Source organism: Dictyostelium discoideum, assembly GCF_000004695.1.
Source record: "Dictyostelium discoideum AX4 chromosome 2 chromosome, whole genome shotgun sequence".
NCBI classification, from domain to species: Eukaryota; Evosea; class Eumycetozoa; order Dictyosteliales; family Dictyosteliaceae; genus Dictyostelium; species Dictyostelium discoideum.
Window position 1 is genome coordinate 8,385,777 of NC_007088.5, and position 21,614 is coordinate 8,407,390.

Here is a 21,614-nt window from a genome sequence, read left to right on the forward strand (position 1 = left end):
TATTTGTATTTTGTTTTTTTTTTAAAAATTTAAAGAATTAATTAAATCATCGCTTGTATGATTTGGAATTGTAACTTTTAAAGATGGATCTAATTCCATTGCTCTTTTAATTGTATTTTCAGCGTTATCATTATATGACCAAGAACGACGAGCAATACCATTATTAACATCCCAATTTAACATCATTCTAGCTTTTTCTTCTTGTAATTTACTACCACATAAATAGAGACCAAAACCACCATTGATAGCTTCACCAAAACCTGTACCACCACCATTATGAATGGCAACCCAAGTTGCACCTCTAAATGAATCACCAATAACATTATGAATAGCCATATCAGCACAAAATTGGGAACCATCTTTAATGTTTGAAGTTTCTCTCCATGGTGCATCAGTACCAGAGACATCATGATGATCTCTACTAATTACGACTGGAGCTGATAATGTACCATCGGCAACAGCTTTATTGAAAGCAACTGCTAATTCTGAACGACCAATACAATCACTATAAAGGATACGAGCTTGTGAACCAACAACTAATTTATGTTCACCTGCTTGACTAATCCAAAGATGATTATCATTAAATTGTTGTTGAACATTCTTTGGTACACCTGGTTGAGATCTTAATTTTTCAATTAATTCTTTGGCGATACGATCGGTGATTTCTAAATCCTTTGGATTGCCACTGGTACAAACCCAACGGAATGGACCAAAACCCAATGAAAATATATCACCCATAATATCTTGTACATAGGATGGATAAATGAATTCTTTACCATCTGTGCCTGGTTTAATAATGTCAGCTTTTGCTCTTGATGCCTCTAATAGGAAAGAGTTACCATAATCCCAGAATTTCATACCACGTGCAGAGAGTGCATTGATTGCAGTGGTATGTCTTCTAAGGGTTTCTTGTACCATCTCTTTGAATTTAGTAGGTTCTTGAACCATGAGACGATTTGATTCTTCAAACGAACATTGTACTGGATAATAACCACCATTGAATGGATTGTGTAATGAAGTTTGATCTGAACCTAAATCCACAGTAATATCTTTCTCTTCTACTAATTTTTCCCAAAGTGTAACGACATTACCTTGATAAGCTATTGAAAGTGGTTTCTTTTCTTTACTGCAACTCTAACCCCGAGCAAATAATTCATTTAAATCTGAATATACCTCCATAACCCAATTTTGAGCGTGTCTCTTTTTAACTGCAGCTGGACTAACCTCTGCAACAATACAAATTGCACCACAGATGTAGGCAGCTTTAGTTTGAGCACCACTCATACCACCCAAACCTGATGAAACAAATACTTTACCAATGAGTGATTCAACACCTAAATATTTTCTACCAGCATTTAATAGAGTGATGGTTGTACCATGTACAATACCTTGTGGACCAATGTAACAATAGCTTCCAGCAGTCATTTGACCGTATTGTGTAACACCTTGTGCATACATACGTTCATAATCTTTATGGGAGGAATAATTTGGAATCACCATACCATTGGTAACGATAACACGTGGTGAACTTTCATTTGATGGGAATAAACCCATTGGATGACCACTATACATTGTTAGGGTTTGTTGATCTGTCATCTCTGAAAGATATTTCATGGTTAAATGATATTGTGCCCAATTTTGAAAAACACTACCATTACCACCATAGGTTACCAATTCATTTGGAAATTGTGCAACCTCTCTATCTAAATTATTCATAATCATTAACATAATCGATGCTGCTTGTCTTGATTTTGCTGGATATTCTTCAATTGGATATGCTTTCATCTCATAATGAGTTGGTCTAAATCTATACATATAAATATGTCCATATTTATTTAATTCTTCTAAAAATTCATTTGCTAAAATTGAATGTAATGAATTTGGGAAATATCTTAATGAATTTTTAATTGCTAACTAAAAAAAAAAAAAAAAATAAATAAATAAATAGATAAATAATAATAATAATAATAACAAATTTAAAAATAAAATAAAAAAAATTAAAAATTAAAAAGCGTGTTAGTTTTTTAAAATTTTAAATATTTAATAAAAGATATTTTAAATTTTTACCTTTTTTTCGTTTAATGTTAAATTAATTGGACGACCTGGAGCATGTGGTACAGTTGAATCTAATCCTGGGTGCTCTGGTAATGGCTCAAAAGGAATACCTTTTGATAATGATGATAATAAATCTTTCATTCTTAATTAACTATGTTTAATATTTCAAATAATGCTTGGTATCGAAAAAAGAAAAAAAAAAAAAAAAAAATGAATGATTTTTATGAAATTTCCAAACGAAAAAAAAAATAAAAAAAAAAAAAAAATATAAAAAAAATTAATTATTTTTATTTTTCTTTATAAAAAATAATTTTAAAATAATTTTAAAATAATATTAAAACTAACCCCAAACACACATTTTATTATGTCGTTTGAATATTAAAATTTTTTTTTTTTTTTTTTTTTTTTTTTTTTTTTCATGAAATATAAAAAAAAATAATTATTTTTAAATAAAAAAAAAATAAAAAAAAAATAATATTTTTGTTGACGAAATTAATTTAATACTAATTATAATTTTATTTGTTTTTAAGAGTATAAAATAAACCTATACCAATAATTAAAAAAATTAAATATTTTGGTAATTTCGATTGGATATAGTAAATAAAAATATTAAAATAAAAATTAATTTAAATTTTGGTGGTTTCAAAATTTTATTTTAAATAATATTTTAAATAATATTTTAATAAAATTGTTTTAAAAATTAAAAAATTAAAATTAATTTGGGGCATTAAATAATATGAATTTGGCAAGAATTGAACGCTTGACCAGTTTATAGTTATGAGCAATTCTCAATAAAGAAATATTGAAAAAATTTTGTATTCATTTAATTATTTTTAAACTAATCAAAATTATTTAGTTAAATTATTGAAATCCAATTCAAAAAAAAGTTAAATTATTGAAATTAAAATATAATAAATAAAGAAAATAATGGATTAATTTTCAATTAAAATAATTTTTTTTTTTTTTTTTTTTTTTTTTTTTTTTATCGTGATAATTCAATGGAAAAATCAATTCACATTCAGGTTTTCTTTGTTTAGGAATATCAAAAATAAAAAAAAAAAACAAAAAAAATCGTTAGACAATTATTTTAATTTTTTTAAAATATAGATTTAAAAGCTGTTGTTGATATTTAGATTTTTTTTCTTTTATTTTTCACATTATTAAAAATTTAATAGAAAAAAAATATTAGGATATTTTCTACTTTTTTTTTTTCTAACAGAATTTTCTGCTCATATGTTTCAGTATCGGGTGAAAATCAAAAAGAATTTAAAATAAAAAAAATAGATTTTATTTTTGCGAGCTGTTAAACAATTCCCACTTTTTGTTATATGTTATGATATTTTTTTTTTTTTTTTTTTTTTTTTTTTTTTTTTCGGTTGGCTGATTTTTTTTTTTTTTTTTTTTTTTTAATAATTTTATAATTTTATAATTTTAATCATTTCTGAAATATTAAATAAATAAAAAATAAAATGAGATTAAGCGGTATTCTTTTATTATTATCAGCATTTGCAGGTATTATCAACTCACAATATGTTTTAGTTGAAGAGTTCCAATACCAAGGTGGCAGTTGCTCTGGTTCACAATCATCAATTGATTCACAATCATCATTCGATTCACAATCATCATGGGGTTCACAATCATCATGGGGTTCACAATCATCATGGGGTTCACAATCATCATGGGCCTCACAATCATCATGGGGTTCATCAGATTCATCAAACTTTTTAACAGCATCTGAATCATCAGGTGAAGCATGTCCATCTTCTTCAATTGGTGGTAATATCGTTCAAGAAGGTGTTTGCTTCTATTATGCTGATAGATTACCATCAATTTATACCGTCTCTGGTGATAACATTGTTCAAACATTTTATAATCAAACTGATTATAATTGTGAAGGTAATTTTTTTTTTTTTTTTTTTTTTTCTCTTCATTAAACTTTAAACTAATATTTATTTTTATTTTTATTTATTTATTATTTTAAAATAGGTAAACCAATTGATACTGTTACCGCAGTTAGTGGTGACTGTTACTCTGCATGTAACCAAGGTACTGGTATTACATTCCAATTATCAGCAGTTGCAACTCCAGTTATTCCAACTACCAATACAATTGTAGAAGCTGTTTACACTGGTGAATGTAATGGTAATTATAAGAATTCATTCGTTTCAGTCTATTACAAATCATTAAATACTTGTAATGATAATGTTGTTGCACAACAAGGTACCTTTTCATTTGAAATCTCTTGTAACTCAACTTCATCAGCTGTTACTATCTTTGGAAATGATGACTGTGGTGGTAGCCCAGTTTACTCTTTACACGAACCAATGGTCAACCAATGTGGTGATCAATATAATGTCATTGAAGTTTGTTACAATTAAATTATTGTAAAATTAATCTAAAAAATTTCAATCAAATAAAATTAATATTTAATTTATTTTATTAAACTAAATTATTATTATTATTATTTTTAATTTTTTTTTTTTTATAAAATGGTAAAACTGGAAAATTTTGGAAAAACAATTTTTTATAAAATGGTGTTTCAAACTCTACATGTAATTCATTATTAAGTAAAATCAATGTTTTTTGTATGAAATCTGTGTCATAAATAAAAATAAAAAAAAAAAGTTCAAAAAAAAAAATAAAAAAGTTGATTTTTTTTTTTTTTTTTCATTTGATAAAATTTATTGATCACGCATAAAAGAAATGTTTTGTGTAAGAAATATATTAGATTTTTTTTTTTTTTTTGATATTTTTTCTATTAACAAAATAAAATAAAAAATATCTTTTTTTTGAAGATATTTTATGAAACACAATACTCTTTCACAATATTTTTTTTTATTTTTTTCTTTCTTTTTTAATTTACATACACATGCACTAAATTTTGAAAATGAATAAAATTATAATATTAATAATAATATTATTTTTTAAATTTATTCAAAGTCAAATAGATATTATAGAAATTAAATCAGATAATACACTCTATATAAAAAATCCAGAAAAATCAAAATCAGATTTTTGTAGTTTCTCTTTTACGTATCTAACAATTTTCCCAGAACCTAAATTTGAAACTGAAGGATCTATAATAGGTATTTTCGAAAATGCCCCATTTACTCAATTATATTTACTAGCAAATGATACATGTTCTCTTAATGAATATATTATTCCAAAGATTACTTTTGGTAATTATGTTTTTTCTGTAAAATCAAACTCAACATCAGGTGAAAAATTTTTATCTACTTATTTTTCATGTGAACGTATGTGTATTAATAATTATTAAATAAAATAAATAAATAAATTAATAAATATTTTATTAAAATAAAATGTTTACTCTTTTTTATAGCAATTGATGTTTCAAAATTAAAATTTTCATTTACCCCATATCCAATATCTCTAAGACATACACCTTATCAAAAGGGTGTTTTGAGAATTGTTGGATTAAATAGCTCATGCTCTTTAGAAAGTATACCTTATTATCAATTACAAGATACTGGATTTGGTTATTATTATATACCAAACTTTAATGATTTTTCTTTGAATGATGAAAATGCAACTTTTCTTTTTTTTAATTCAAGTTATACAATGACAATTCCAACAATTTATAAAAGTAATTATACTATTTTTAATAAATCTTGTAAAAAAAAAAAAAAAAATAATAATAATTATTTATTTTTAGATTATAGTAATATTATTGGTGAAATAAAACCATATCCAAATAAGGATAATGTAATTAAATTAGGAAAGTATCAAGGCCCATTCTTTACATTTCAAACTTATTTTAGTTCAGATGATACTCCATATTTTATAATAAAACCAGATTTTTCTCCTCCAGTTTTATTATATGGATCAGAGATAAATAATAGTTACACATATGCAAATACTCAATCATTTGGTAATTTCAATGCATCTTTATACTCTCAAAAATTTAGTGAAGTAGTAAATGTTTATAATTTTCTTAAAAATGTTAAACGTGAGTATTGTTTAATTAAAAAAAAAAAAAAAAATAATAATAAAAAATTAATTATATTTTTTTATTTTTATTATTTTAGAATATAATTTGAGTGTTATGCCTTCAAGTGCAGATATATCATATAAAAATATTGGTAATTTTTCATTATTTACTATTGAAATTACAAATTCAGACCATTATGATTTCAGTAAATATGTTTATATGATTAATTCATTTAGCTCTCCTTTATTGCAATGGCCTTATGGTTTTCTTAGTGGAAATAATAATAAGTATAATTTTCAAATAAGAGGTTTCAACTTACCCATACCAATGACTCAAACTTCTTCTTTTGTCAATATTAATTTTTTAAATAGTAACGGTATAACCCTTGGTATAAATTATAATACTATTGGTATGTGTTTAATTTTTTTTTTTTTTTTTTTTTTTTTTTTTTTTTTTTTTTTTTTTATAAATTTAAATTCTAAACTTTTTTTTTACCAAATAAAAGAACCAGGATTTACAGAAATTGTAATGTTTAATTTTTCTCATTTATTTGACTCTACATATATTTTTAGAATAACAGTAAAACAAAATGGTGAAAATCTAGCAATCAAAGAGATTTTATTAGGAACTCGATCATTTTCTTTCGATAAAATGATACCTGGTGGTAATAAAACTTTTGCAACATTTGAAATTGTTTATGATTATAGAAATGAATATTTTGAAACTATTGCTTTAGTAAATTCTCTTAATTTAATAAACACTTACCATAATGGTGATTGGTATTCAATTAATCCAATGTTACAACTTAAATTTCCGAATTTAAATGGTTAGTTATTTAGTTATTTAGTTATTTATTTATTTATTTATTTATTTATTTATTTATTTATTTATTTATTTATTTATTTATTTATTTATTTATATATTTTAATATTAATTTTATAAAAAAAAAAAAAAAAAAAAAAAAAAAATTTCAGAAATTGATATCTTTTCAATAAAAGATATATCGTTTTTATATAATAATGTTATAGTTTCAAATGAAAATGTATCAAATATAATTTATTTTAATATTTCAAATTTAGATAGTCACAATATACCTATATTTTCAATGAAATTAAATGATCCAGTTTCAGAGAAAAATTTGAAATATTATTATTCAACATGGAGTGATAAATTGAAAATGTTTCAAATTGAATTCTTTATTCCTGCAAATACTTTATCAGGTATCTTACCTTATATTTTATTTTTATCACATACAGTACTTCTTAAAAGTTCTATTTTATCTTCTCAATTATATATAAAATCAAAATGTATGTATTTTTAAATAAAAAAAAAAAATAAATAAAAAAAACTAATTTTATATTTTTATAGATTTAGATAGTTATGGACCAATATTTAGTGAATTTAAAAATAAAACAATTAACAGTACAACATTTGGATGGGAATTTTATATTGAAGATTCAATTAATGGATTTGATCATGGTGAAATTATAGTTAGAGGTGATTTAGATAGTTCGATTTATAAATTTCAAATTTCATCATTAAATAATTTATTAATTGGTAATAAATATAGAGGAAAATATGAAATATTAATTAATTTACAAACTAATGTTTGTGCATCACAAAATTATATAATAACAAATGTAAATTTATATGATACACAATCGAATTTAGCAACTTTTTCAAAATTAGATAATAATCAACAAATATCATATAAAACACCATTTATAAATTATATGGATAATCCAGATATTTTAAAACATTTTAAAGATTGTGGAAACTATGAAGATGTAACACCACCAAAAGTAAACCATTTTGAAATGAAAAAGAATGGTAGTGAAATACTAGTATTTGATATATTGGTTGAAGATATTGAATCTGGTTTAAAGTATGACCAATATCCAATTGTATATTTAACAAGTGAATATTTAGATGTGGTTGAATGTATTTCAGAAATTATATCAATTAATTCAACCAATGCTAAATATAGATGTGAAATGAAGGTACCATATGGGTTTGGCTATGGTTGTGGTGTATTAGTTGGTGTTTATGGTTTTATTAATAATGGAGGTTTTTATTCAGGTTTTGAAGAAAATTATGATGGTTCAATCATGGATTATAGTATTTATCCAAATTTGGTAATTACCAATACAAGTTCTATAACTTCCAATGGTGATGGTAGTTTATGGATAATGGGTAGTGGATTCAATGGTTATATCAATGTTAAAGTTTATTATTCTGATACCAAATTAACGCCACCATCAGATAATTTGTCACCAATAATTATTTATTATTCAGCACTAATCATTACAGGATTAAAAGCAACTGATAAACCATTTACTATTCAAATTGAAATGACTAAAAGTTCAGAAACATATCTATCAAATATTTATACAGTTAATCCAGTTGTATTTGATTATAGTTATGTTGAACCAACAACAACACCATTACCAACAACTCCACCACAAAAATGTATAGGTTCACCAGAATGTGGTGGTTCAGGTCATGGTTATTGTAATGGGTTACAAGGATGTATATGTTATTCGCCATGGGTTGGATTGGGTTGTACTTCAAAAGTTGTAGTTATACCACCACCAAAATTAAATTCAACAACACCAACATCTGAATTACCAGTATTAGGTGAAGGTGAAAATAATAATAATAATAATAATTCAACAAATATATTATTTAAATCATTAATATCAATTGTATCATTAAGAGAATTAAATTTTCAAGGTAATGTTGTAAATGAATTTAAATTTGAAAAATGGATTTATTCAGAAATCAATTCAAATAAACATCAATATTTTACAAATATTTCAGTATCACCAACAGTAAACTTTTTAACAACAAGTACTACTGATATTAAAGTAACAATTCAATGGTTCCCAAATCAAACTACAATAGAATTTGCTAATCAATCATTAATAATGAATCCATCAACTGTTAAATATACAATTGAAGTTGGTAGTTATAATTTTAAGAATAAATTAAATCAACTTCAATTAGTTTTATCAGCATCAATGGATTCAAGTAATACTAACAACATTTGTTCAAAATCTGAATTTGGTAATACAAATTCTGCAGACAATTCAAATTATGTTAAAATTCAAGTTGATAATCATTCATTGTATGGTAGATTTATAAAGAGAGCGATAATTGATTCTCAAGTGATATCAATTGAAAATGAACAATTAGATTCTTCAATGAATCCGATTAATAATGGATCATCATCCCAATCATTCATTGGTATTACAATTCCATATTATTTATATAATATAATACTTGATCCTGATTTCTCTGTATTAATAGATAGTAAAAAAGTTTCATCAAATGATGAAAACTCAATTTGTTCAAAATCATCATCAAATTCATCACTGACTGTTTCTCAATTAGCTGGTATCATTATAGCTTCTGCCGTCATATTTTTAAGTATTTGTGCAGCTTTAATATTTATTTTAATTAAAAAAAGAAAACATACATTATTATTAATAATGGCAAAAGATATAGTTTTAAAAAGAAAGAAATAAATAAATTAATTTTATTTTTGAAAACTAATAAAAAAAAAATAAAAAAAAAAAAAAAAAAGAAATGACCTAAAACCACATTTAGTATTCAAAATTATCTTTTTAAATTTACTAAAAAAAATATATATAATATAACAATATTTTTTTTTTTTTTTTTTTTTTTTATTAATATTACTAATATCACACTCACAAAATAATAATAAAACCATAAAAAAGTACATACCAAAAAAAAAAAAAAAAATAAATAAAACAACCAAATAATTTAAAAAAGTTGTTTTTTTTTTTGGTTATGAAAATAGATCATTGATCTTTCTTTTATTTTTTTTTATATATTTTCTCATTTTTTTGTACTTTTCTTTGAAAAAATAAAAAATATATCAGATTTTTAAGTAAGTCCTCAGAATGTGCAAAGAACCACAAAAAAATTTTGAAAAGTGTAAAGAAAATTACTGGTTTCATATTTTTAAATAAAAATTGAAAATACCCATAAAAAAAAACCCCATAAAATATCCAAAGATATTTTTTTAAAAATTATTAAAAAAACATTTTTTTTGAGAACCGCATTCTTTTCTTTTCACTTCATTTTTCAATCCTTTTTTTTTTTATTTTTAAATTTTGATATAAAAAAAAATTTTATTTTATTTTTACCAAAATGATTTCATAAATATGTAAATAAATAAATAAATAAATAAATAAATAAATAAATAAATAAATAAATAAATAAATAAATAAATAAATAAATAAAATAAATAAAATAAATAAATAAAATAAATAAATAAAAAAAATGAAAAATATAAATATTATTATTTTATTATTTTTATTAAATGTTTATAATATCAATTGTCAAAGTTTAAATATAATTGATGTATCTCTTGGGAGTAATAGTTTATATCCTTTGACATCGGATCAAATTGTTTGTTATCTTCAATTAGAAATTCAAGTAATTTCCACATTTAGTGGTTGGTATTCATTTAGTATACCATATTCAAGTGATCCTTATTTCCCAAATTCAAATTATGTTTTAACATCTCCCGTTTCAAATTCAACTAATACGATTTTTATATATCAAAATCAACCAATACCTTATGGGACTCATTCATTTACGATATATTCAGATTTACTACTTTATAATGGTACAGGTTTTGTTCAAATCCTTACAAGTTCTTTTCAAACTGAATATACATGTAATAGTAAGTATGAAAATTATATATATACAAATAAATTATTTTAAAAATGATTTTTTTATTAATCACAAATAAATAAATAATAATAAAAAAAAAAAAAAAAGGAATTGATGTAAATTTAATACAATTAAATTTCATACCTACAATAAGATCATTTGATCCCAATTCAATGAGAATGGGTGTGTTAAAAGTAAATGGATTACATAATAGTTGTACTCTTTCGACATCAATTGGTTTTTTACCAGATGGAGGTTCAAATAATTATTGGGTTTTAAATTTTCAAACTCCTTTATCAATTGCTACCAATTCTTTAAATTTAACAATTTGGTTTGCTGATAAAACTTTTTATATTGATATACCGTCAATATATAAAAGTAGGTAAATTAATTTATTATTATTATTATAATTATTTTTATTGAATGATTATTTTAAATTATTAATTAAAATTTATTAAGCATTTATTGGTAGCTTTAGTCCTATTACACTATATCCAAATCAAATTAATATTACTAGATTTGGAATTAATGAATTTCCATTATTCTCTTTTACTGTGGATTCTAAAGATTATCCATATATATTTTATGATAGAGATGTAAGAAGTCCAGTAGTAATTGCATATGGTTCAAATGATAATTATACGTATATTGGTATTTTAAGTAATTCTGGTGCATTAACTCAAACTGGTATATATGCACTACAAGGTGACAATATTAATTTAATTAATAATGTTACAACAGATATTTCAAGTAAGATTAATTATATATATATAAAAAGGATAAAAATTATAATTTATAATATTAATAGGTCATTTTGATTAATAATAATAATAAATAAATAGGCTTTGTTACAAATGTGATACCATCAACAGGAACCGTTTCAAATTTTTCAAAGATTGGTTCATCAAATATATTTTCAGTATCATTTGATGGATTTCAAAGTTATGATTTAAATGATTACCAAATAACATTTCAAACTTTATATTCAATAACTCAATGGCCATTTGGTTTCTCTGGATCAAATAAGAATTTTACATTTGATGCATCATTTTTATTGTCACAAAACTCATCATTAGGAGATCAAAGCATGTTATCAATTTTTCCTTTAAATAATTACGGAACTCAATTTAGTGTATACATACCTTTAAATTACCCTGAAAATGGTGGTATGTATTATTAATAATTATAATTTTATTGGGTTTATAATATATATTTATTATTCTTTATATTTTTTTTTTAAAAAAATGATAGTAAGTTCACGTATTATTATTACAGATTTTAAAGTGATTCATTTGTTTGATTTCAAATATATTGTTAGAATGGCCTTTATAATTAATGGTCAACCTTATCCTTTGACATCTATTTCAATAAATGATAAAATATATAAATATGAAAATTTGGCATCAGGTGATTTGAGTAATGGTGTTTTTGAATTTATTTGGGATTATAAATTCTACATTAATACGATATCCATTAGAACTTTTGCAAATAACGTTTATACTTTAAATTCAAATGATTTTTACTCAATAGGCCCAAATAAAAGAATTACTTTCCCTACTTTTAAAAGTAATTATAAATTTATTTATATTTTTATATATTGATTATATATATACTAACCAATTAATTTATTATTATTATAATAGCATATGATATTAGTTCAATAAAAGATATTACCTTTTTATATAATAACGTCAATATAACAAATAAATCAGTTTCAAATATAATGTATTTCAAAATTAATGGATTTAATCCACAAAATCAAACTGCACCAACAATTTGTCTTTTATTAGTGGACCCAGTTTCAACATTTGCTCCTACATTAGAACCAGATTCTGGAAAATATTGTTCGAAATGGAATAAAGTTATGGGTGTATTTCAAATTGAATTTATTATACCTTCAAATACACTTTCTGGAGTTTTACCATACAATTTAATATTTAATCAATATTATTCAATTGAAAGTTCAACACTTTCAAATTCTTCACAACTCTTTATATATTCAAATTGTATGTATTTTTTTAAAAAAAAAAAAATAATAAAAAAAAAAAAAATTATTAACTTTTAATTTCTATTTTTATAGATTTTGATGCTTATGGACCAATATTTAGTGAATTTAAAAATAAAACAATTAATAGTACAACATTTGGATGGGAATTTTATATTGAAGATTCAATTAATGGATTTGATCATGGTGAAATTATAGTTAGAGGTGATTTAGATAGTTCGATTTATAAATTTTATTTAACAATAAATAATTTATTAATTGGTAATAAATATAGAGGAAAATATGAAATATTAATTAATTTACAAACTAATGTTTGTGCATCACAAAATTATATAATAACAAATGTGAATTTATATGATACACAATCAAATATAGCAATACATACAAGATTGAATGGTTATAAATATGATTCGGTAAAAACACCTTTTATAAATTATTTAGATAATTCAGACATTTTACTATTTAATTTACAATGTGGTAGTTTTATTGATGATACTCCGCCACTATTAAAATCATTTGAAATGATTAATTTAATAAATGTAAATCAAAGTTTAATATTTAATTTTGAAGCACAAGATATTGAATCTGGTTTAAAGTATGCTCAATATCCAATTGTTTATGCAACCACTTTACATACTGGTATAATTGAATGTGTTTCAAAAATTGTATCAATTAATTCAACCTATGCTAAATACAGATGTGATATGGAATTACCTTTTGGCTTTGCTTATGGTCATGATGTAATTTTCACAGTTTATGGGTTTGTTAATAATGGTGGTTATTATTCTGGTTATTCATATGATAAGTTGGTTGAAATGGGGTTAAATCATAGTATCACATCAATGAATATATATTGGAAATTAGTGATTACCAATTCAAGCTCAATAACGCCAAGTGGTGGAGATTTATGGGTAATGGGTAAAAGTTTTTCAAATTTTATTTTTAAAAGTGTAAATGTAATTTATTCAGATACTTCATTGACACCTGATAATTTAAAACCAATTGATAGTTCATTCTATAGTAGTGTATTTTTAATAAGTGGTATTAAAGCAACCAATAAATCATTTACAATTCAAATTATTTCAACAAATGGTAATTCAAATATTTATACAGTTCAACCAATTAATTTCCTTTATGATTATATTGATACAAATCAACCACCACCAACAAACCCACCACAAAAATGTATAGGTTCACCAGTATGTGGAGGTTTAGATCATGGTTATTGTAATGGGCTACAAGGATGTGTATGTTATTCGCCATGGGTTGGATTAGGTTGTACTTCAAAAGTTGTAGTTATACCACCACCAAAATTAAATTCAACAACACCAACATCTGAATTACCAGTATTAGGTGAAGGTGAAAATAATAATTCAACAAATATATTATTTAAATCATTAGTATCAATTGTATCATTAAGAGAATTAAATTTTCAAGGTAATGTTGTAAATGAATTTAAATTTGAAAAATGGATTTATTCAGAAATCAATTCAAATAAACATCAATATTTTACAAGTATAAATGTACCATCAACAACATTAAACTCGAATGAAACTACTAGTACTAATATTATGGCAACAATTCAATGGTTCCCAAATCAAACAAATATTCAATTTGCTAATCAACTATTAACAATGAATCCATCAACTGTTAAATATACAATTGAAATTGGTAGTTATAATTTTAAGAATAAATTAAATCAACTTCAACTAGTTTTATCAGCATCAATGGATTCAAGTAATACTAATAACATTTGCTCAAAATCTGAATTTGGTAATACAAATTCCGATGATAATTCAAACTATGTTAAAATTCAAGTTGATAATCATTCATTGTATGGTAGATTTATAAAGAGAGCGATAATTGATTCTCAAGTGATATCAATTGAAAATGAACAATTAGATTCTTCAATGAATCCAATTAATAGTGCATCATCATCTCAATCATTCATTGGTATTACAATTCCATATTATAGATTTGGTATTACACTTGATCCTGATTTCTCTGTATTGGTTGATGATAAATCTGTTTCAAGTGGTGATGATTCCATTTGTTCAAAATCATCATCATTAACCAATGGTCAATTGGCTGGTATTATAGTTGGTGCCACTATATTTGCAAGCATTTGTATTGTTGCTTTAATTATTTTAATTAAAAAAAGAAGACATCTCCTATTATTATTAAGAGCAAAAGATATAGTTTTAGCTGTTAGAAAACCAAATTATTCAAATAATTAAAATATTGTAAAAAAAAATAAAAAATAAAAAATTAAATTTAAAACAACTCCATTGTCTTTTAAAAATATAAAACCATTACCATTACTATTTTGTAAAGATTTACAACAAATTTATGAAATTTAAATAATGAATAATTTGATTTTTTTTTTTTTTTTTTTTTTTTTTTTGATAATAATTAATAATTTAAAAAATAATATTTTCATAATTCTAAAAAAACCCTTTTCAACTTTCCTTTCTTTAAGTTTTTCTTTAATTTCGAATATAATTTTTTTGGTAAAAAATAAAATGTTAATAATATTTGGTTAGCACTTTTTTTTTTTTTTTTGAATTAAAATTATTATTGATACTTTTTTTATTGTTCTATATTTTCACCACTACTAACTCTTATATTAAGATTTTGTAAAGAAGCACCAGGAGATAAAGCTGGAGTAGAAGGATGTTTGAACCAATATTAAAAAAAAAAAAAAAAAAAAAAATGAAAACAAAAGAAAATAATTAAGAAAAAAAGAAAAAAAAAAATAATAAGCCAACAATACTAAGTAACAAAATAAGAATTTCTTAGTCCACAAAAGTGAAAAAAAAAAAAAAAAAAAAAAAAAAGTCCCAAAAATTTGAGATATACCAATATTAATACATTTTTTTTTTTTATTTTATTTTTTTAAACTTTTTTTTTTTTTTATTTTTATTTTTTTTTTATCAAAACTAAAAATAAATATAATAATAATAATAATAAAAATGAAAAAAGAAGTAAAGATAGTGACAGTTGGTGATGGATTAATTGGTAAAACTACATTATTAATGACTTATTATACAAATGAATTTAATACAAGGGTATACTCTTCATTTGATTCAGAATATTTGAATCCATTGACAGTAATAATTAATGATGATGTTATTGAAATATCATTATGGGAGAATGATGGATTTGATTCTGATGGTGTATATAAAGAGTCTCCACCATTTATAAAGTATCAACCAAATCATATAAATGTTTTCTTATTACTATTTTCAATTTCAGATAGAGATTCATTTAATAATTGTTTAACAAAAGTATTTATAAATAATATTTTAATTTTAAAAATAATAATAATAAATAAATTTAAAAATATACTTTTTTTTTTTTTTAATTTATTAATTTATTATTATTTATTATTTTAAAATTAAAATAGTGGAATTTCGAAATTAAACAAAACTATCCAAGTATACCTGTTGTATTATGTGGTATTAAAACTGATTTAAGAGAAGAAGAAAACTTAGTGTATAAAAATAGTATAGATAACTCACATTTTATTAGCTTTTCAGAGGGTGTAAATATGGCAAATGAAATTGATGCAGTTGGCTATTATGAATGTTCTTCCTTAAAAAAGAAAGGTTTGTCAGAGTTATTTGATGTTTTGGCAATTGTTGGTTATTCTAATATTTTAACAAAAAAAAAAGACAAAATAAAATTTAAAAATAACAATAATAATAATAATTATAATGAAAATAATCAAAATATAAGTGATACTGAAAATAATGATAATAATAATAATAATAATAATAATAATAATAATAATAATAATAATAATAATAATAATAATAATAATAATAATAATAATAATAATAATAATAATAATAATGAAAATAATAATAATTCTTATAAAAATCACAATAATAAAACTACAAATAAATGTAAAATATCTTGAAATTATACCAAAAAAAAAAAAATATATTCTTGCTTTTTTCAAAGGTTACCTAAAGAAACCAAAACAAGAAGTGGGACAAATGTAAGAAATTAAATATATTTGGGTTGCGTTTAATTTAACTATTTTTTATTTTTTTTTTATTTTTTTTATTTTTATTTTTATTTTTAATTTTTTTTTATTTTTTTAAAATTTTCAATTTTATTTTTTTTTTTTTTTTTTTTTCGTCAAAAAAATCAAATATCGGCAACAAATACTTTTTTTTTTTTTTTTTTTTTTTTTTTTTTTTTTTTGTAAAACCATTATTGAAAAAGACATAAATATATAATAAATAATGTCAGAACCAAAACCAACTCAACCAATCAAAGAGATTGATGAGGAAACTAAAAGAAAGAATGAAGAGAAAAAGAAAGCCAAAGAGGCAGAGAAAGCAGAGAAATTAGCAAAAATGAAAGAAAAGGAAGCTAAACAAGCAGCAGCAAAAGAAAAAGAATTACAAAATAAACTTAAAAAAGAACAAGAGAAAAAAGAAAAAGAAGCTGAAGAAAAAGAAAAACAAGAAGCTGAAGAAAAAATTGTTAGAGAACATATTGAAAAAATTTTAAAAACCCCAAAGGGTGAAAAGAAAGGTAAATAATTTTATATTTTATATATATATATTATTTTTTTTCAAATGATTTATTAATATAAAAATTTTATTATTATTATTAAAAAAAAAAAAAAAAAAGATGTTTCAAGTTTATTATCATCATATCATCCAACAGCAGTTGAATCAATTTGGTATGATTATTGGTTAGATAATGGATATTTTTCACCAGAGAAACAAATGGAGATTCAACCACATGTAGTTAAAGATAAAAAGTTTGTAATTGTTATTCCACCACCAAATGTTACAGGTAGTTTACATTTAGGACATGCATTAACCAATTCAATTCAAGATGCAGTTGTTCGTTATCATCGTATGAAGGGTGAAGTTTGTTTATGGGTACCAGGTACAGATCATGCAGGTATTGCAACACAAGTAGTTGTAGAGAAAAAGATTTGGAAAGAGAATAAGATCACTCGTCATGATTTAGGTCGTGAAGGATTTATAAAGAAAGTTTGGGAATGGAAAGGTGAATATGGTGCACGTATTCAAGGTCAATTGAAAAAGATGGGTTCATCAGTTGACTGGAGTCGTGAGGTATTCACAATGGATGATCAACGTTCAAAAGCAGTAAATACAGCATTCATTCGTATGTTTAATGATGGTTTAATCGTTAGAACCACACGTTTAGTCAATTGGTCATGTGCATTGAAGACTGCCATCTCTGATATTGAGGTAGATTTCATCGATTTAGAGAAACACACTAAAATGTCAGTACCAGGTCATCAAGGTCAATATGATTTTGGTGTACTCTTTGAATTTGCCTACCAAGTCGAAGGTAGTGGTGAGGAATTGGTAGTTGCAACCACTCGTATCGAAACTATGTTGGCAGATACAGCAATTGCCATTCATCCAGATGATACACGTTACACTCATCTTCATGGTAAATTTGCAATTCATCCATTGAATGGCCGTAAGATTCCAATCATTACCGATTCAGTTTTGGTAGATAAAGATTTTGGTACTGGTGTTGTCAAGATTACTCCATCACATGATCCAAACGATTATGAAACTGCACTTCGTCATGGTTTAGAGTTTATCAATCTTTTCACTGATGAAGGTTTAATCAATGAGAATGGTGGTGAACGTTTTGCTGGTATGAAACGTTTCGATGCTCGTAATGCTGTTGTTGAAGCATTGAAAGAGAAGAATCTTTTCAAGGGTATGAAGGATAACAAGATGAGATTAGGTCTTTGTTCACGTTCAAAGGATGTCATTGAACCAATGATTAAACCACAATGGTATGTTAAATGTGACGATATGGCAGCACGTGCCGTTAAGGCTGTTCGTGATGGTGATTTGAAAATCACTCCAAAGACTCATGAAGTAACTTGGTATCGTTGGTTAGAAGGTATTAAAGATTGGTGTGTCTCTAGACAATTATGGTGGGGTCATCGTATTCCAGCCTACCATTGTATTATCAAAGGTGTTAAATCAAATCCATACGATACCAATCAATGGGTCGTTGGTGCCAATCAAGAGGAGGCCACTCAAAATGCAATCGAGAAATTTAAACTTTCAAGCAAAGATGATATCTTATCATTGGAACAAGATCCAGACGTTTTAGATACTTGGTTCTCAAGTGGTTTATTCCCATTCAGTGTTATGGGTTGGCCAGAACAAACTCAAGATATGCAAGATTATTATCCAACAAGTCTCTTGGAAACTGGTTCCGATATTTTATTCTTTTGGGTTGCTCGTATGGTTATGATGGGTCAACAATTAACTGGTAAATTACCATTTGAACAAGTTTTCCTTCATGCAATGGTTAGAGATTCACATGGTAGAAAAATGTCAAAATCATTGGGTAACGTTATCGATCCAAATGATGTAATTAAAGGTATCTCTTTGGATGAATTAATCGCTAAACTCTATGAAGGTAATTTAGATTCTAAAGAAATTGAAAAAGCAACCTCTGGTGTTAAATCCGATTTCCCAACTGGTATTGCAGAGTGTGGTACTGATGCAATGAGATTTGCCCTTTGTGCTTACACTTCACAAGGTCGTGATATCAATTTAGATATTCAACGTGTCGTTGGTTATCGTAATTTCTGTAATAAGATTTGGAATGCCACTAGATTCGCTCATATGAAATTGGGTGATTCTTTCAAACCGGAATCATTTGATGCCTCAAAACTTTTACAACAATCAAATGCTATCAATCTTTGGATTCTTAACGCTGCTCAACGTGCTATCACCCTCTCTGAAGAAGGTTTCAAAGAGTACGATTTTAGTAAGGTTACCACTGCTATCTATAGTTTCTGGTTGAATGAAATGTGTGATGTTTATCTCGAAATGACCAAATCCATTTTCTCACTCGAAGAAGATTCACCAATTAAACAAAAAACCAAAGAAACCCTTTACACTTGTATCGATATTGGTCTTCGTTTATTACATCCATTCATGCCATACCTCACCGAGGAGTTGTATCAATCATTACCACGTCGTCCAGAAGATGTCATTCCAACCATTATGTTATGTCCATACCCACAATCTCAATCATGTTGGGCCAATTCTGACATTGAGGAAGAAATGAAACAATGTCAAGATATCATCAAATCAATTCGTTCACTTCGTGCTACCTATACCATTCCAGCCTCTAAAAAACTTCACACTTATCTTCACGTTAAAAATCAAGAGAATCTCGAACGTTTCACTAAAAACTCTTCATTCATTCGTGTTTTAGCTTATGCCTCTGAACTCGAAGTTTCCATTAGTGATGAATCTCGTCCTGGTTGTATCGTTAATGTTGTCAATGAAAATGTTTCAACCCTTTTAGATGTTAGAGGATCTGTTGATTTCAATCTTGAAATTGCTCGTCTCGAAACAAAGAAACAACAATTGGTCAAAAACTATGAAACTTTAGTTTCAAAAACTACCATACCTTCTTATGATAAAGTTCCACAAAATATCAGAGATGATAATACTCAAAAAATTAAAGCTTTAGATGAAGAAATTAATATTACAAACAAAACCATTGAAAGTTTTACAAAATTAAATATTTAAAATTATAAATAATAATTAATAATAATAATAATAAAGTTTTAATTACTAAATTTAGTAATAAATAATAAAATAAAATAAAATAAAATAAAATAATTTAAAAAAAAAAAAATAAGTTTAATGTCAAAATTTTTGATTTCTTTTCTAAATTAAACTATTTTTTTTTTCAAATAATACTAATAAAATAATAAATAATTATTTAATAATTATTTTTTTTTTTTTGAATTTATTAATTTAATCAAATTTTTTTTATTTTTTTTTTTATTGATTTTATTAATTTTTTATTTATTTGTTTAATTTATTTGTTTAGAGAAAAAAAAAAAAATGATAATTATTCTAATTGTTTTTATTATATTGACATTTAATAATATAGTTAAAAGTGAAGTTATTCAATTTATTGAATGGGATAATATAACACAAATAAATAATTTGCATTTAGAGTTTAAAATGGGTTCAACAGTTTTATTTTCAGTTTCAAATAATACAGGTGATCATAACATAGTTATTAAAGAATCTTTTTTTAATTCTTCAGAAACATTAATAAAATCACCAATACTAAATTTTAATAATAATCAAATTTACTTTATATATACATTTATTAAAGATGGAAATTATTTAATAACTGATGATTTCTCAAAAAATTCAATGGATATTAAAATTTCCTCTCCTCAATTTAATCAACAATCTTCAAACTCTTCAAAATCTTTAAATTATGATTCTTTAAATAATATCACATTCAGTAGTAGTAGTAATGACAATGATGGTAATAGTAATGAAATTTCTCAAGAAAATGAAAATTTGGATTTTAATAAATTTTTTAAAGATTCAAAAGAGGAATTGAATTATACTTATTCAACAAATTTAAATAATAAAAAATCAATTTATGACTTTTTTTCAAATTTTACAATTTCTTCATCAAATTCAACAATTAAAAATTCAACAAAATCAAAAAAACCAACCACTATAATTGTTCGTAGTCATCATAATGAAAACTCAGACATTCTTTTAAACTCTGATTCAAACTCAAATTCAAACTCAATTTCTAACCAAAATTCACACCAAAATTCAAATTCTAATTCAATACAACCACCTTCTATATATTATTTAATTATCTATGTATCGATTTTATTTATATTTTAAATAAAATTTTTTTTTTAAAGCCAGTGTGGTTTGGGGTGTTTTTTTTTTTTAAAAAAAAAAATTAATGCCAGAAAGTTTTGTAATTTCAAAAAATACCTAGAAAGTTTTGTAATTTCAAAAAATACTCAGAACTCTTAACTTTTCAACAATTTTTAATTTTTTTTTAATTTCTTTTTTTTTTTTTTTTTTTTTT

At 23.8% G+C, this 21,614-nt stretch overlaps 7 protein-coding genes across 7 annotated transcripts; 6 read left to right on the plus strand and 1 right to left on the minus strand.

The window, feature by feature from the left end:
• Positions 1–21: 21 nt before the first annotated feature.
• On the minus strand, positions 22–2,196 carry uroc1 (urocanate hydratase; the record flags this gene model as incomplete). Its single annotated transcript, XM_637372.3, is given in 2 exon segments — positions 22–1,914; positions 2,068–2,196. Coding segments are annotated over 2 exon segments (2,022 nt in total).
• A 1,328-nt stretch (positions 2,197–3,524) lies between these two features.
• Positions 3,525–4,433, plus strand: DDB_G0277729 (hypothetical protein; the record flags this gene model as incomplete). The annotated part of the gene is made up of 2 exons (XM_637373.1): positions 3,525–3,951; positions 4,042–4,433. 2 exons carry the CDS (start codon positions 3,525–3,527, stop codon positions 4,431–4,433), a joined length of 819 nt encoding a protein of 272 aa, XP_642465.1.
• A 509-nt stretch (positions 4,434–4,942) lies between these two features.
• Positions 4,943–9,531, plus strand: DG1054 (EGF-like domain-containing protein; the record flags this gene model as incomplete). The annotated part of the gene is made up of 7 exons (XM_637374.2): positions 4,943–5,309; positions 5,396–5,659; positions 5,729–6,022; positions 6,102–6,413; positions 6,510–6,830; positions 6,979–7,311; positions 7,373–9,531. 7 exons carry the CDS (start codon positions 4,943–4,945, stop codon positions 9,529–9,531), a joined length of 4,050 nt encoding a protein of 1,349 aa, XP_642466.2.
• Positions 9,532–10,312: 781 nt separating this feature from the next.
• DDB_G0277731 (EGF-like domain-containing protein) lies at positions 10,313–14,950 on the plus strand (the record flags this gene model as incomplete). Its single annotated transcript, XM_637375.1, has 7 exons — positions 10,313–10,718; positions 10,817–11,086; positions 11,168–11,458; positions 11,551–11,874; positions 11,960–12,274; positions 12,352–12,714; positions 12,789–14,950. 7 exons carry the CDS (start codon positions 10,313–10,315, stop codon positions 14,948–14,950), a joined length of 4,131 nt encoding a protein of 1,376 aa, XP_642467.1.
• Positions 14,951–15,685: 735 nt separating this feature from the next.
• racO (Rho GTPase) lies at positions 15,686–16,635 on the plus strand (the record flags this gene model as incomplete). The annotated part of the gene is made up of 2 exons (XM_637376.1): positions 15,686–16,000; positions 16,120–16,635. The coding sequence occupies 2 exons, from the start codon at positions 15,686–15,688 to the stop codon at positions 16,633–16,635; spliced, it is 831 nt and encodes a 276-aa protein (XP_642468.1).
• A 331-nt stretch (positions 16,636–16,966) lies between these two features.
• Positions 16,967–20,284, plus strand: valS1 (valyl tRNA synthetase; the record flags this gene model as incomplete). The annotated part of the gene is made up of 2 exons (XM_637377.1): positions 16,967–17,261; positions 17,361–20,284. 2 exons carry the CDS (start codon positions 16,967–16,969, stop codon positions 20,282–20,284), a joined length of 3,219 nt encoding a protein of 1,072 aa, XP_642469.1.
• A 321-nt stretch (positions 20,285–20,605) lies between these two features.
• DDB_G0277735 (hypothetical protein) lies at positions 20,606–21,421 on the plus strand (the record flags this gene model as incomplete). Its single annotated transcript, XM_637378.1, has 1 exon — positions 20,606–21,421. One exon carries the CDS (start codon positions 20,606–20,608, stop codon positions 21,419–21,421), a length of 816 nt encoding a protein of 271 aa, XP_642470.1.
• Positions 21,422–21,614: the final 193 nt, after the last annotated feature.